We start from the raw sequence: 14978 nt of genomic DNA on the forward strand, positions 1-14978 counted from the left end.
TAAAATTTACTGTAAAAAGACAAAAGAGGAAAAGATATTAATTTGCAGGTAGCCAAAAGGCCCAGTGACCAAGGCTGTGGTTCACTGGCTACTGATGCATGGTTCTGGGAATTCTCAGATCTAATGTTAATCAGCATCTTGCTCTTAGGGATAAAAGTGCTAAGGCAAGCTTGGTTGTAATGAGAAGGAGAAAGGTGCTCCTCAGTGTCTTTCCAAATTCTTCCTATTCTGTAAGGCCCTACAGAAGATCTACCTCCTCTATGAAGCCTTTCTCTACTATGCTACCCATAGTGATTTATCTATTCATTGAAACCTTCTTTCCTTAAATTTTTGTAATACAACTATTTGTAGCACAAACTAAATCATTTTAACCGGATGTGATAATCTTTGGGTGTGTTGGCTTGGCTAAACTGCAGTTCCCAGCTAATGAAGGAAACAATAATCTAGGTGTTGCTGTATTTTAGAGATGTGTCCATAATCAACTGACTTTAAGAGAGATTAGCCCAGATAATCTGGGTGGGCCTGATTCAATTAGTTGAAGGGCCTTAAGAGCATTGCTGAGGCTTCCCTGACGAAGAAGAAATTCTGTTTGTGCATAGCAGCTTTAGCCTAGGCCCAAGAGTTCTAGCCTGTCATTTCGGACTTGCCACAATTGGGTAAGCCAATTTTTTGCAAGAAATCTCTCACTTTTAAAAAAATTGAGACATAATTGACATATAACATTATATTACTTTCGGGTATAGAACATAATGATTCAATATTTGTATATACAGTGTAATAATCACCACAAGAAGTCTAGTTAACATCCATCACCATACATAGTTACAGAATTTTTTTCTTAAGAGAACATTTAAGATCTACTCTCTTAGCAACTTTCAAATATACAATACAGTGGTATGAACTATGGTCACCATCTTGTACATTGTGTCCCCATGACTTATTTGTTTTATAACTGGAAGTTTGGTCCTTTTGACCCCCTTCACCCATTTTGCCCACCCTACACCCCCTCCTCTGGCAACCCCGATATGTTCTCTGTATCTGTGAGCTGGATTTGTTGTTGTTGTTGTGTTTTAGATTCCACATATAAATGAGATCATGTGGTATTTGTCTTTCTCTGGCTGACTTATATCACCTAGCATAATGCCCTCAAGGTCCACACATGTTGTTAATAAATAATATTAATAAATTTGTATTAATAAAATTTAAAATAATAATCAATCTCTTAATATATATTTTTGGCTCTGCTTCTCTGCTTGAAACTTGATTGATGCAACTGATCATATAATGTCATGTATGTATGTGTGTATGTATATATCTTATCGTTCCAGTCAGATTCAAAGGCATAAACTTGAAATAATAATAATAATAATAATTTATTGAGCACTTACTACGTGTCGAGTTAAGTGTTGTATTAAGCCTTTTAATACGTGAACTCACAACCACCTGAGAATATTAAAATCCTCATTTTAATCCCCATTTTATAGAGGCTAAATAATTTGCCTAACCTCTACAGCTAAGGAATGGCAAAGCCAGAACTCAAACCTGAACCTCATTTATTCCAGTGCTTATGCACTTAACTACTGCAATAGACATGACCCATCACACACAAACAGAGGGAAAGGTGAAAAGGCAGAGACAGAGATATACAGAAAGAAGAAAGCTATGTAAGCTGAGACAGACCATTATTCTTAAACATAAGTAAACTGCTTATCACACTCTGTTGATCACCTGTCATTCCTAACCTAAACAATGTTCTCACCTTGGAGGCAATGCTCTAAATGGGAAAGCCACAGCAATCTTCTGGGGAAACTTCTGAAGTACAATGCTATGGTTACAGGGGCAACAAAGACTAGGGTAGTTGCCCCAAGCCAAATGAAATCAAGTCAAGGACTTGAGAACCTTCTCTGTATTCAACAGATATGTCAGATACTTTAGCTGCCCAAGAAACTTCTTATTGTGGGATAAAATAAACATTTATTTTAAAACAAAAGAAACAGATATGTCAGAGTATCATTCAGCTTAATTGATTCACTTCCACTTTATCCTCATAAAATCTGTGATGCAGGTAGGGCAGAAATACTTTTCTCACCTGTACAATGGAATTAATAGCAAGTCAATGAAATGAAGTCACTTATTCAAAGCCATACAATACACCACAAGAAAGGGTAAGGCTGGTTCTTTGACTCCAGGCTAGTATTTTTTCCAGTAGACTAACATGATATAGTTGAGTACTCGTAATCAAGAAGTTCCTCATACTTGGTGTACCGTACCATTAATATACAAGGTTTTATAATGTACTGACATGACTAAAGTAATGAGACAGATTTTCATAAGTCACACATGAAACCGGTTGTATTTCCCAAACTTGCTCTGTTCTTTGGGCATTTGCACTCACTGTCCTTTCTCCTTACATGCTTTTTGCTCAGATACACAACTGTTTCCTTCTCACCAGGTTTCAATTCAAAATGCCCTCTTCTCAGGGAAGCCTGTCCCAACCACTCTGGTCAAGATAAGATGCCTTTGCCATTCTCTACTAAATACTACTATTATATCCTTTCTCACTGCACTTCTCAGTACCTGAAGTCATTTATTTGTTTTTGTTTTTATTATTCATATTCTGCTACCAGAATATAAGCTCCTCCAGACGTGGACTCTGCTTACTACTGTATCAACAGCACCTAGAATAATGACTAACATGTAGTAAGTGTTCAAGAAATATTTGTTGATCGATGTATCTTCTAAAATGGACTATACTTTTAATATGATTCCTATGTGACAGTAATTACCTTGAAAATAAATATTAAATTATTAAAAATGAGAAAAAAAACTTGATAAAAGTTAAAAGCTAAACTGCCAACTTTCAAAGGAAGAAAAGAACCCTCATTGTTAATCTTTAGCAAACAATATTTGTAGGGTTACTTTTGGATCTTCTATGTCTCTTTATAATCTTCCTTAGTTCCCTAAAATGAAATTGACTGAGGATTTTGAAGGAAATCTGTTCAGAGTTTATACATAAGATACTATAATTCTTTGGCAAGCATGTTTTTGCTAAATGTGGTTTTGAGATAATGCAGTTTTATATATTTATATCCCAAACTGAAAACAGCCATCTTATTATATGCTCTGTTCAGTTCATTCCACTTAAGAGAACAATCTATGCAGTAATACAGAGGGAGAGAGACAATCAGTTTAGACTCCACATTTCAAACCAGGAATTACTAGGACCAGAACAAGTATGCATGGATATTGCCATAATTTATGAAAAGGCCAGACAATTACTTAGCAGCTATTGTAAAACTGCAATCCGGGACAAGCAAATTTACAAGGAACTGCATTTCAAGCCAGTAAGGGCTGATTCAGACTTTAAAAAAAGAGGTATAGTCTGTGTAATATAAAACTTACATAAATATATATAGCCATGGTTTTTCCTCTAAACATCCCCGCTTTTAGAATTTGCACGAATGTTTTCCTATTCTTTTACTTTCAATCTATCTGCATCTTTATATTTTAGATGTGTATCTTATAAATATCATATAGTTGTTTTTAAATTTTAACACAGCCTGACAATCTTTGTCTTTTAACTGAAGCATTTGGTCCCTTTACATTTAATGTAATTACCAACATATTTGGGTTTAGATATACTACAGTCAGTGCCGTGGTAAGCCACCCATATTTCCTCTAGAAATAGAGCACTCATTCCCTCAGCTGCTGAGCATATAGGCAGTCAACAGCTCTCAGCTGAATCTTTCTTTGGGACTTGGCCCCAGCTGGAATACAGCCTTACCCAAAGTCATATCCCCTTTAGGGAGGATGGGAGAGGATGGAAAACTGTATACAATGACTGGTCAGTGAGGGGGGTATAAAGGCCTGGACCTTTGCAAGGCCATCCCACCCCCAGGTTCCCTGTAGAATCAACTGATGCTTTTATTACTACTGCACTGCAGTTTAAACTTCTCATTCTGGTCTATCTTCCTTCCTCACTCCCCCACAGATGTTAACCTCAAAAGCCCATCCCAATAAACTTCCTTCAGGCAAATCTCAGTCTCTGAGTCTGTTTCCCAGGGAATTCAATTTGTGACATCTATCACCTCATTATGTGTTTTCTACTTCTTCTGCCTGTTATGTTTCTTTTTCTTTACTTTATTGCCTTCTTTAGGACTGAGTGTTCTTTTATTATTTATTCCATTTTTTCTGTATTAGTTTGGAAATGATACACTCTTTTTCTATTCCAGAGGCTATCCTAGAAATAACAAATACATAGTTGAATTAGCAAGTCTAAAGTTAATTGATTAATACTTTTCCCCTACTCTGCAATATGATAAGGATTTTAAACATTTTAACTCCTTTTACCCTTTTCCCAATTTATATGTAATTGTTATCCTAGGTACCTCATGTAAGTGGACACATACAACATTTGTCCTTTTGCATCTAGCTTATATCATTTAGCATAGTATTTTCGAGGTTCCTCCATATTGTGGTATGCATCAGAATTTCATTCTTTTTAAAGGTTGAATAATATTCCATTGTATGTATATATCACATTTTGTTTATGCATTCATCTGTTAATGGACATTAGAGAGTTTCCACCTTTTGGCTACTGTGAATAATGCTGCTATGAACATTGGTGTGCAAGTATCTGTTTAAGTCCCTGCTTTCATTTCTTTTGAGTATATACCTAGAAGTGGAATTACTGGTAATTCTATATTTAACTTTTTGAGGAACTTCCATATTATCTTCCTGATTCTCTTAAATACATTTCAATTCCCTGTTAAAATTAGCCATTGTTTTATTTATATTCTCTACCTATTTTCCTACTTACTTGAACATGAACATAGTTATTTTAAAATCCTTTTAGGATGACACCAATATCTAGGTCATCTGTGGATCTGCTTCTATTGTCCGTGTTTATTTCTTGGTTTTCAGTCATGTCATCTTGTCTTTTGGCATGCTCTGTAATTGTCTACATAATGCCTCCAGAGAGGATTTCCCTTCCCTCTAGTAGGCAGATATAATGGTAGCTGATCGCCTTAATCCAGTGAGGGGCTGTGCTGAGTGCAGGCTGAATTGTACCTCTGGTAAAGCTCAACCTATTTTTGACTCATCTCTATTCCAAGAGCATAGCCCTCCAGGATTTTTAACTGAGAGCCTGGGAATTCATTGAGGTTTCTCCCCCTGGAAGGTTCATAACTCTAGTCTGTATCTTGTGAGACTGCCAAAACGTCTGCTTTTCAAAGGCTTTCCAATGAGATTTTTTTAGCCTCCCACTCTGTAAATCCCCAGGATTTGGCAAATATCCCAACAGGATAACTGGCTTTATGCTTGAGGCTCCCTTAGTTTTCTATAAAAGCTTGCTGGTTTCTTATCCCCAGCAGCAGCACTCTCCCAGTATACAGTCCTGGTTCTCAGACCCCTGCTCATGCCCAGCATCAGCAAATTCCTCAAGCGAAAAAGAAGCTACAAAGTCAGCTCGCCTCTCTGAGGTTCTTTTAGCTCACCTTCACTCTTGGTGTTCAGTCCTTTGGAATCTCAGCCCAAAGCATGGTGTACCAAGGTCGCACTCTTGGTAGAAAATGGACTATATTTTTATCTTCCGAGCCCCATAAGACTGTATTTCAGGTCATACATCTCCAGGCAAACACAGCCACAAAATCTAGGCTCACCTCTCTTAAATCTTATCCTCTCCCAGATCTTGATCAAGTAATTCCTCACTATCTTGTTAGCTCTTTGAAGCTTTAACATATACTTTAAAAATATTTTCTCTGCCTGCTTTTTAGTTCTAATCACACAATTCCTATGTCATATCAGTACTATCTTAGTACTACTGGTCTTAGTACTACTAGTTGTGGTAAGTTTTAAGAACATAATTCCCAAATGCAGAGAAACTACAATTTTTTTTAAAGCCAGTCTTAGGAAAAAGCATATATTTTAGGCTCAGAAAACATTTTCATTATTTTCAAGTTTTAGAATGATAACCATTACATTATGCTAGAATTATATTCTGCTTCCATTCCTTATCAATTAAAGTAAACTTAAAGGAAAATAATATGGTACTTCAACTATAATTCACCCATAACAGAATATGTACCAACATATGCCTAACATTTTAAAGGCTATTGTATTAAAACAGATAAAACCATGTCTATTTCATTTGGGCTTAATCTCTAGAACAGTACTTCTAACATAACCAAATGATGTTAATAGGTCTTCCTGGGAGGGCTGCAGTGGAGATGGATTTTGTTCCTAATCAAGTATATTTCCTTTCTCTGGAGATGCAGAATGCACACTAGTATACTAAAGATCCTGAGAAGTCCCCAGTAAAGTCAGTTATTTATATTTGTTTAACCCTCTGTTTTCAAATATATCTGATCATGGAATATACTTTAATGTGTACACTTTAATGTGTGAGAAAGGTGACCTAAAAAAAAAGGAAATAAACATTTCAAATAGTTTTGGTTATTTATATGTTATAGTTGATTATATAACTTCTTTCTTCTTCATTGAAGGTGAGCTGGTGAGTTTTGTGGGGGATCTTGTTAGCTTCATTAATCTATAACTTCCTTTATCAGTCTTTTCTGACATTGGGTAGCAGAAAGAGCATGAGCTTTCTATAGAGACAGAATTAGGATCAAATTCTGGCTCCACCATCACAGGCAAATTCTTCTCTCTGCTAGCCATATTTCTTTATTTGTAAAGTGGGCTTGGGGGGCTTTCACAGTATTATTTTAAGTACTAATGACCATGTAAAGTACCCAGTGTATTGTCTGGCTCCAGAGGTTCCGCCTAGTTAAACTCCTCAAGGATCTGGAATGGCCCATGGGAATGAACATAAGATTGACATCTTTCAACCCTCCTTGATTCGGGACTCTTCTTTGTTAATTAATTCCCTTGCTTCTTATATTAGTAATTTCTCCCCTGCCTAGTTAAGAGGCTGTAATACTCCTCGGGAATAATGGTTTTTTGTTTTTGCTGTTGTTTTTAAAAATTTTTTATCCTGACTGAGTAGCCGGAATTAAATTGATTTTTATTTTCTTAGAACTTTCCAAAGGTTCAGCTCTCCCTGTCTTATGGGGAGACATTTGCTACTGTAATATTTATTTTACCTTACTGTAATTATTCATTTTCTTCCCTGCTAGACTCTAAGTTCGTAAGGTCTGGATATCTTCTTCCTTGCTAAATGCACACCCCTATCACCACTGGCCTAGTTAAAGAGTAACCACTCAATAATTACAGAATTGTTAACAAGTTATAATAATTGGGATCCCAACCACTATTATATCAAAAATATAATTCTCAGATGAAATGTTTTAATATTATTTATATAGAAGATATTAGCAGAAAACAAGGAGTTAAATTTACTTATCCTGGATTTTCTAGAAATCTTAGACTGATAGAGCGATTTTCCTGAGATATATCCAATAATTAGGATAGAAATTAAATAATAAATACACTTATATGCTTTTTAGGCAAATTTTCAGTATTCGAGAATGACTCCATTTATTTAAAAGATGTGTTCTAGAAAGGTTGCCTGCAAATAACACTTTCATACTATAAATATTTAAAACCCCATCTGACTGGGCTTCCCTGGTGGCGCAGTGGTTGAGAATCCGCCTGCCAATGCAGGGGACACGGGTTCAATCCCTGGTCCGGGAGGATCTTACATGCCGCAGAGCAACTAAGCCCGTGTGCCACGACTACTGAGCCTGTGCCCTACAGCCCGCGAGCCACAACTACTGAGCCCGTGTGCCACAACTACTGAAGCCCGTGCACCTCGAGCCCGTGCTGTGCAACAAAGAGAAGCCACCGCAGTGAGAAGCCCACGCACCGCAAGGAAGAGTAGCCCCTGCTAGCCACAACTAGAGAAAGCCCGCGCGCAGCAACGAAGACCCAACACAGCCAAAAATAAATAAATAAATAAATAAATTTATTTTAAAAAAACCCATCTGATTACAGTAAACTAAACTTCAAGTATATTTGAAAAACAAAAATCCCTCTTTGTAATAAGGATGCTTTCACACTAGTCTGTATCACATATTCAGATTTCTGAATACTGGATTTTTCAAAGTGGGGAACAGTCCTACTAAATTGGTCATATCAAAATGCTAAGAAGTTCAGCACAACTCAAAATCAAATTAACTTTTATTTTTGAAAAAAATTTTTAGCATGTGTATAGTAGTAAATATAATGTGTTATTAATATAGGTTTTTTTAATGTGTTATTAAATTTAGAATGGATAAACAACAAGGTCCTACTGTATAGCACAGGGAACTATATCCAATCTCCCAGGATAAGCCATAATGGAAAAGAATATAAAAAAAAAAAAGTCTCTATGTGTATAACTGAGTCACTGTGCTGTACAGCAGAGATTGGCACGACATTGTAAATCAACTGTACTTCAATTAAAAACAGGTTTTTCCATATACTAGAAAATAAAAAATACTTACTATTATTTTCTTACAGTCCTTTCCTCTGCATAGTTCTGTATAGGTAGAGTATTGCACATATATAATCCAGCTTCCAACAAAAACCACCAACCAGGAAAAGAAAAGATATTTCATTCGCACATATGAGAAGCGAGCCTGTAAGTAAAAGAGCACATAACAATCATTCATTCAGCACCAAGTCAGCATTCACTGTCCTAGAACATGACTTTTCCCCCTTTCTTGGAAGAACTCAATATATATTCTAGGCTTTCATATGGCAATTCTCCTAGAACAAAGTGCACTTTCACTTAGTCCAAACAGCACTGGTCTTAGAAAAGGAAGCTCCTTGGTCTTGCCAAGGAAAAGGGAACAAAATACCCTTTAAAATGTATAACCTTTCAAATACCACCAGCATCCAAACCTACTCATTAAGCACAAGCACGTGCACTATGCTACCCTGGGCACCCAGTAAGATCAGGTAAAGAAAGACACAATTCCCACTTACTACAAGCTTACAGAAGAGTGTTTCAAATAAGAATCTTAAAGTTCTTCATGAATAAGCATGGTAAAATAATTGTGTTTTAAGAAATAAGAACAGAGAATTTGGCTACTTGTCTAATGTCTCACAGTGAGGTACAACCAGAGTAAGAAATTATTCATACTCATTCCTACTTCCCTGCTGTATTCACCAATGCTTTATGTTCCTTCTATTCAACTAATCAAATGCTTCACCTAATAGATATTCTGGAAACTTAAGGAGAACGTTACAACTATTAAAGGAGAAGAAACGTTAAGATATATAAAGAATAAAATACTCCCTGCATGTCAGTTTGTAAAGCTGCACAACAGGATCCTCTTTGCACTGTTTTGCTCTCAGTGTTCTGGTATCTAATTGCGACTCCGGTCAGTTAGTGCTTTTTCTCCATCAACCACATATCAAACAGTTTAATCTTCAAAATGTCAGCTAGTCAAGATAATTTGATATTTATTTTTTGAGTCTGGAACGCCAGTGGTCTGGTTTTATAAACAACTGAATTTAGGACTATGGGGAGAATTGAGCAAAATAAAGATACATAAACAAACAACGAAAGGCTAGTTTTGCTTTGACAATCACAAGTCACTTTCTCACACTGGGCAACAGTAGGATACTGTGAGCGCTGTGAGCATGCAAAGAAAGCAGAAAGAGATGAAAGAGATGTAAATGCATCTGCAGAAGACAATGAGTGCAGAGGAAAAAGAGACTCAGGAAATACTGAATTCTGTTGGCTTTATTTGCGGTTTAGATATCGGTCTTTGTGAGGTTAACAGACGGTGAATCCCAGTACCAAAAGGCTTGAGTACAACGAATTCACAATTATATGATAGGTCTTTGAGCTTTATTATTAAAATATTTTAAAAAATGCCTTTAATGCAAGTTATTTTTGTATAGCTCTAAATGAATTCAGTAAAAAGAAAGTTCATAGAGAATTCCAAATTAAATCACATAAATGACAATGAGGTTTACACAAAGGGGTTTGTTTGAAAGACATTTAAGATTACTTGGCCCTAATAAGAGGCCTAGTCATCAGAGAGAAATTGATATGTACTAGTATTATGAAGCTTAAATATGATTAAATGACATAATGCCTATAGAACATAAGCACATTGCTAGGCACACAGAAAATACCCAACAAATAGCAAAATCAATTTGCAAGGCACTGAACAAAAAGCCAATAATGCTGTCATTATGGTTTGGCCACCACCTTCTTTTTGGGCTTGCCAAAAAGAAAACTGAATCTGAATCTGATTAAGCCTTACCAGTTTACAGGAAATACAGGAGACAGAGGAATATAAGTGACACTTAAGTAAGTGACACTATTAGGATACAATCAGCAAACTCTAGGCTGTGGGAAGTGCTTCAATACAAACAACCCAGTTCTTCAACAAATAAAATACAAGGGAGAAAATAGAGAGAAGATGGGAAAACCAAAGATCAAAAAATACATAAGAAATACTGTATATTAAATAATCACAATCTGTGGATCTTTTCTGAGTCCTGATTCAAATGTAAAACTGTAAAAGAAAATGACATTTATGAGACAATTGAAAACTTGAAGACTGACAGGATACCTGACGTCGTTAAGGAATTATTTTAATTTTTCTGGTGTAATAATGTAATGTTTAAAGAAAAGAGACCTTATCTTTTAGAGATAGACATCGAAATATTTATGAGTGAAATAATATCTGGGATTTGCCTCAAAATAATATGGGAAGGGAAAAGTAGGTGGGGTATGATTAAAACAAAATTGGCCGTGTGTTGGTAACTGTTCAAGCTGGGTGATAGTTACATGCCTTCTTTTGTACATGTTTTTCTCTACTTTTTAAACATTTTTTTATGTTGTGCGATAAGGAATACTTCCACACCAAGACACCCCCTTCCCACACATTCATTCAGCAACTATTTATTGTCTACTAAGTGCCAGGTGCTGCTTTAGGCACTTTTAGAACATCTCCAGTTAAAGGGACAAACAAATTATAAATCTACCATACGAGTACCCTCAACACAGTTAAGAAGGTTCTCTGAACAACTGTAGCATGGCATGATTTTACTTTTAGAAGTCCAATCTTTTTTTTTTTTGGCCCCTAGAGAAAGATTATTTAATAAAAGATGATGAGACAACTGTTAATCATTGGAAATAGCATATTTAAATACCTAAAACATATCTTATATCAAAATAAATTTCACATGAGGGACTTCCCTGGTGGCGCAGTGGTTAAGAATCCGCCTGCCAATGCAGGGGACATGGGTTTGAGCCTTGGTCCGGGAAGATCCCACATGCCGCGGAGCAACTAAGCCTGTGTGCCACAAATACTGAACCTGCGTTCTAGAGCCCGCGAGTCACAACTACTGAGCCCACGCACCGCAACTACTGCAACCCACGTGCCTAGAGCTGTGCTCCACAACAAAGAGAAGCCACCACAACGAGAAGCCCGCACACTGCAACGAAAGAGTAGCCCCCGCTCGCCGCAACTAGAGAAGCCCATGCACGGCAACGAAGACCCAACGCAGCCAAAAAATAAATAAATAAATTTATTTAAAAAAATAATAAATTCCACATGAAACTGATGTACATGTAAAATCTGAAATAATATAATACAAATGTAGGAATCAGAAGTTACTGAATAAAATTATTGAAACCATTTTATTTTAGGAAAGCTAAAAGAAAAGCCAATCTTTTTTTTTTTTAAACCAACTTTGTGATTTTTATTTATGGGCAACAACTATATACTCCTAGATATCACTAAACCGTGTACAATTAGAAACACAGCATTGTAGAAGAGCAGACATCAGAATGAAACAGAGCAGACTTAAGGAAATATCAATCTTCATTATTTTGCTCATTTTTCATTATGTGCACAAAGAAGCATGAATGCAATTTGAAATCTTTTAATGGCAATAAAGTTACAATCACCCACCTGCGTGACAAGCCCAATCTTATATTAACACTGAGATAGGGTTTTAAAAGAAGATTAATCTCAATTCATTTAGTAAAAAGTCAAGGAAGACCTTACACTGCAATACAATGTAAAAGAATATTTTCTTTTTTCCTTCCTGCCTTGCTCCACAGCAGGTAGAAGTCGCAGAGCAAAGGAAACAACACAGACCTGGTGAGTAGGGTTCTCTCTTAGTGTTCAGAATTTGGTCCTGTCTTAACTTCTTCTTGACACCTACCTCAAGAAGCTTAGTAATGTCAACTACCCTCTGGACTCTCCATCAATGATTTCTATTAGCTTTCAAATGCATATTGAGCTTAATAGATGCCGGCAGCTAAGACTTGTATATTTCTCCCTCCTGCAGAGCCAGTTTAATAAAACTTGGAATCATTTTGCCTTTCTCTCAAATAGCTACGTTAAATTTTTTCCCTGGCATATGTTTAAATGGAAAAACACCCTGTAAACTGGCTTGCCCGCTGAGTGTTCATCATGATACAGAATGTCAAAAATTTTAGAGAGGAAGTTGGATTAATGATGTTCCCAGCAGGGCACTGGGCATCACCTGTTGTACATATAATGACAAAAGGAGTGAAACACGTTTTTATTCCAGCATGCCATGGAAATTACTGTGATTTGAGAGTAACACAAAATAGTATAAGGACCTTCATGTGTGTTTTTTTTTTAACATCTTTATTGGAGTATAATTGCTTTACAATGGTGTGTTAGTTTCTGCTGTATAACAAAGTGAGTCAGCTATACGTATACATATATCCCCATATCCCCTCCCTTTTGCATCTCCCTTCCACCCTCCCTATCCCACCCCTCTAGGTGGTCACAAAGCACGGAGCTGATCTTCCTGTGCTATGCAGCTGCTTCCCACTAGCTAGCTATTTTACATTTGGTAGAGTGTATATGTCCATGCTACTCTCTTACTTTGTCCCAGCTTACCCTTCCCCCTCCCCGTGTCCTCAAGTCCATTCTCTATGTCTGTGTCTTTATTCCTGCCTGCCCCTAGGTTCATCAGAACCATTTTTTTTTTTTTTTTAGATTCCATATATATGTTAGCATACGGTATTTGTTTTTCTCTTTCTGACTTACTTCACTCTGTGTGACAGACTCTAGGTCCATCCACCTCACTACAAATAACTCAATTTCGTTTCTTTTTATGGCTGAATAATATTCCATTGTATATTTGTGCCACATCTTCTTTATCCATTCATCTGTTGATGGACACTTAGGTTGCTTCCATGTCCTGGCTAATGTAAATAGTGCTGCAATGAACATTGTGGTACATGACTCTTTTTGAATTATGGTTTTCTCAGGGTATATGCCTAGTAGTGGGATTGCTGGGTCGTATGGTAGTTCTATTTTTAGTTTTTTAAGGAACCTCCATACTGTTCTCCATAGTGGCTGTATCAATTTACATTCCCACCAACAGTGCAGGAGGGTTCTCTTTTCTCCACACCCTCTCCAGCATTTATTGTTTGTAGATTTTTTGATGATGGCCATTATGAGGTGATACCTCATTGTAGTTTTGATTTGCATTTCTCCAATGATTAGTGATGTTGAGCATCCTTTCATGTGTTTGTTGGCAATCTGTATATCTTCTTTGGAGAAATGTCTATTTAGGTCTTCTGCCCATTTTTGGATTGGGCTGTTTGTTTTTTTGACATTGAGTTGCATGAGCTGCTTGTATATTTTGGAGATTAATCCTTTGTCAGTTGCTTCATTTGCAAATATTTTCTCCCATGCTGAGGGTTGTCTTTTCGTCTTGTTTATGGTTTCCTTTGCTGTACAAAAGCTTTGAAGTTTCATTAGGTCCCATTTGTTTATTTTTGTTTTTATTTCCATTTCTCCAGTGAGGTGGGTCAAAAAGGATCTTGCTGTGATTTATGTCATAGAGTGTTCTGCCTGTGTTTTCCTCTAAGAGTTTTATAGTGTCTGGCCTTACATTTAGGTCTTTAATCCATTTTGAGTTTATTTTTGTGTATGGTGTTAGGGAGTGTTCTAATTTCATTCTTTTACATGTAGCTGTCCAGTTTTCCCAGCACCACTTATTGAAGAGGCTGTCTTTTCTCCATTATATATTCTTGCCTCCTTTATCAAAGATAAGGTGACCATATGTGCATGGGTTTATCTCTGGCTTTCTATCCTGTTCCATTGATCTATATTTCTGTTTTTGTGCCAGTATCATACTGTCTTGATTACTGTAGGTTTGTAGTAGAGTCTGAAGTCAAGGAGCCTGATTCCTCAAGCTCCATTTTTCTTTCTCAAGATTGCTTTCACTATTCGGGATCTTTTGTGTTTCCATACAAATTGTGAAAGTTTTTGTTCCAGTTTTGTGAAAAATGCATTGGTAGTTTGATAGGGATTGCATTGAATCTGTAGATTGCTTTGGGTAGTCATTTTCACAATGTTGATTCTTCCAATCCGAGAATATGGTATAGCTCTCCATCTGTTTGTATCATCTTTAATTTCTTTCATCAGTGTTTTATAGTTTTCTGCATACAGGTCTTTTGTCTCCTTAGGTAGGTTTATTCCTAGATATTTTATTCTTTTTGTTGCAATGGTAAATGGGAGTGTTTCCTTAATTTCTCTTTCAGATCTTTCATCATTAGTGTATAGGAATGCAAGAGATTTCTGTACATTAATTTTGTATCCTGCTACTCTACCAAATTCATTGATTAGCTCTAGTTTTCTGGTAGCATCCTTAGGATTCTCTATGTATAGTATCATGTCATCTGCAAACAGTGACAGTTTTACTTCTTCCTTTCTGATTTGGATTCCTTTTATTTCTTTTTTTCTCTGATTGCTGTGGCTAAAACTTCCAAAACTATGCTGACTAATAGTGGTGAGAGTGGGCAACCTTGTCTTGTTCCTGATCTTAGAGGAAATGGTTTCAGTTTTTCACCATTGAGAATGATGTTGGCTGTGGGTTTGTCATATATGGCCTTTATTATGTTGAGGTAGGTTCCCTCTATGCCTACTTTCTGGAGAGTTTTTATCATAAATGGGTGTTGAATTTTGTTGAAAGCCTTTTCTGCATCTACTGAGATTATCATATGGTTGTTTTTTTTTTTTAAG

The 14978-nt window shown here is 36.4% G+C and overlaps 1 protein-coding gene across 1 annotated transcript in view; it reads right to left on the reverse strand.

Moving 5' to 3' along the window:
* The window catches only part of DIPK1A (divergent protein kinase domain 1A), a 125689-nt gene that overhangs the window by 28158 nt on the left and 82553 nt on the right, over positions 1-14978 (reverse strand). Inside the window, exon 2 of the mRNA XM_068540315.1 lies at positions 8442-8576. Within this exon, the coding sequence (XP_068396416.1) occupies positions 8442-8576 (135 nt within the window). The remainder of the gene's footprint in view (positions 1-8441; positions 8577-14978) is intronic.

Source organism: Eschrichtius robustus, chromosome 3, assembly GCF_028021215.1.
Source record: "Eschrichtius robustus isolate mEscRob2 chromosome 3, mEscRob2.pri, whole genome shotgun sequence".
In the NCBI taxonomy this organism is placed as follows: domain Eukaryota; kingdom Metazoa; phylum Chordata; class Mammalia; order Artiodactyla; family Eschrichtiidae; genus Eschrichtius; species Eschrichtius robustus.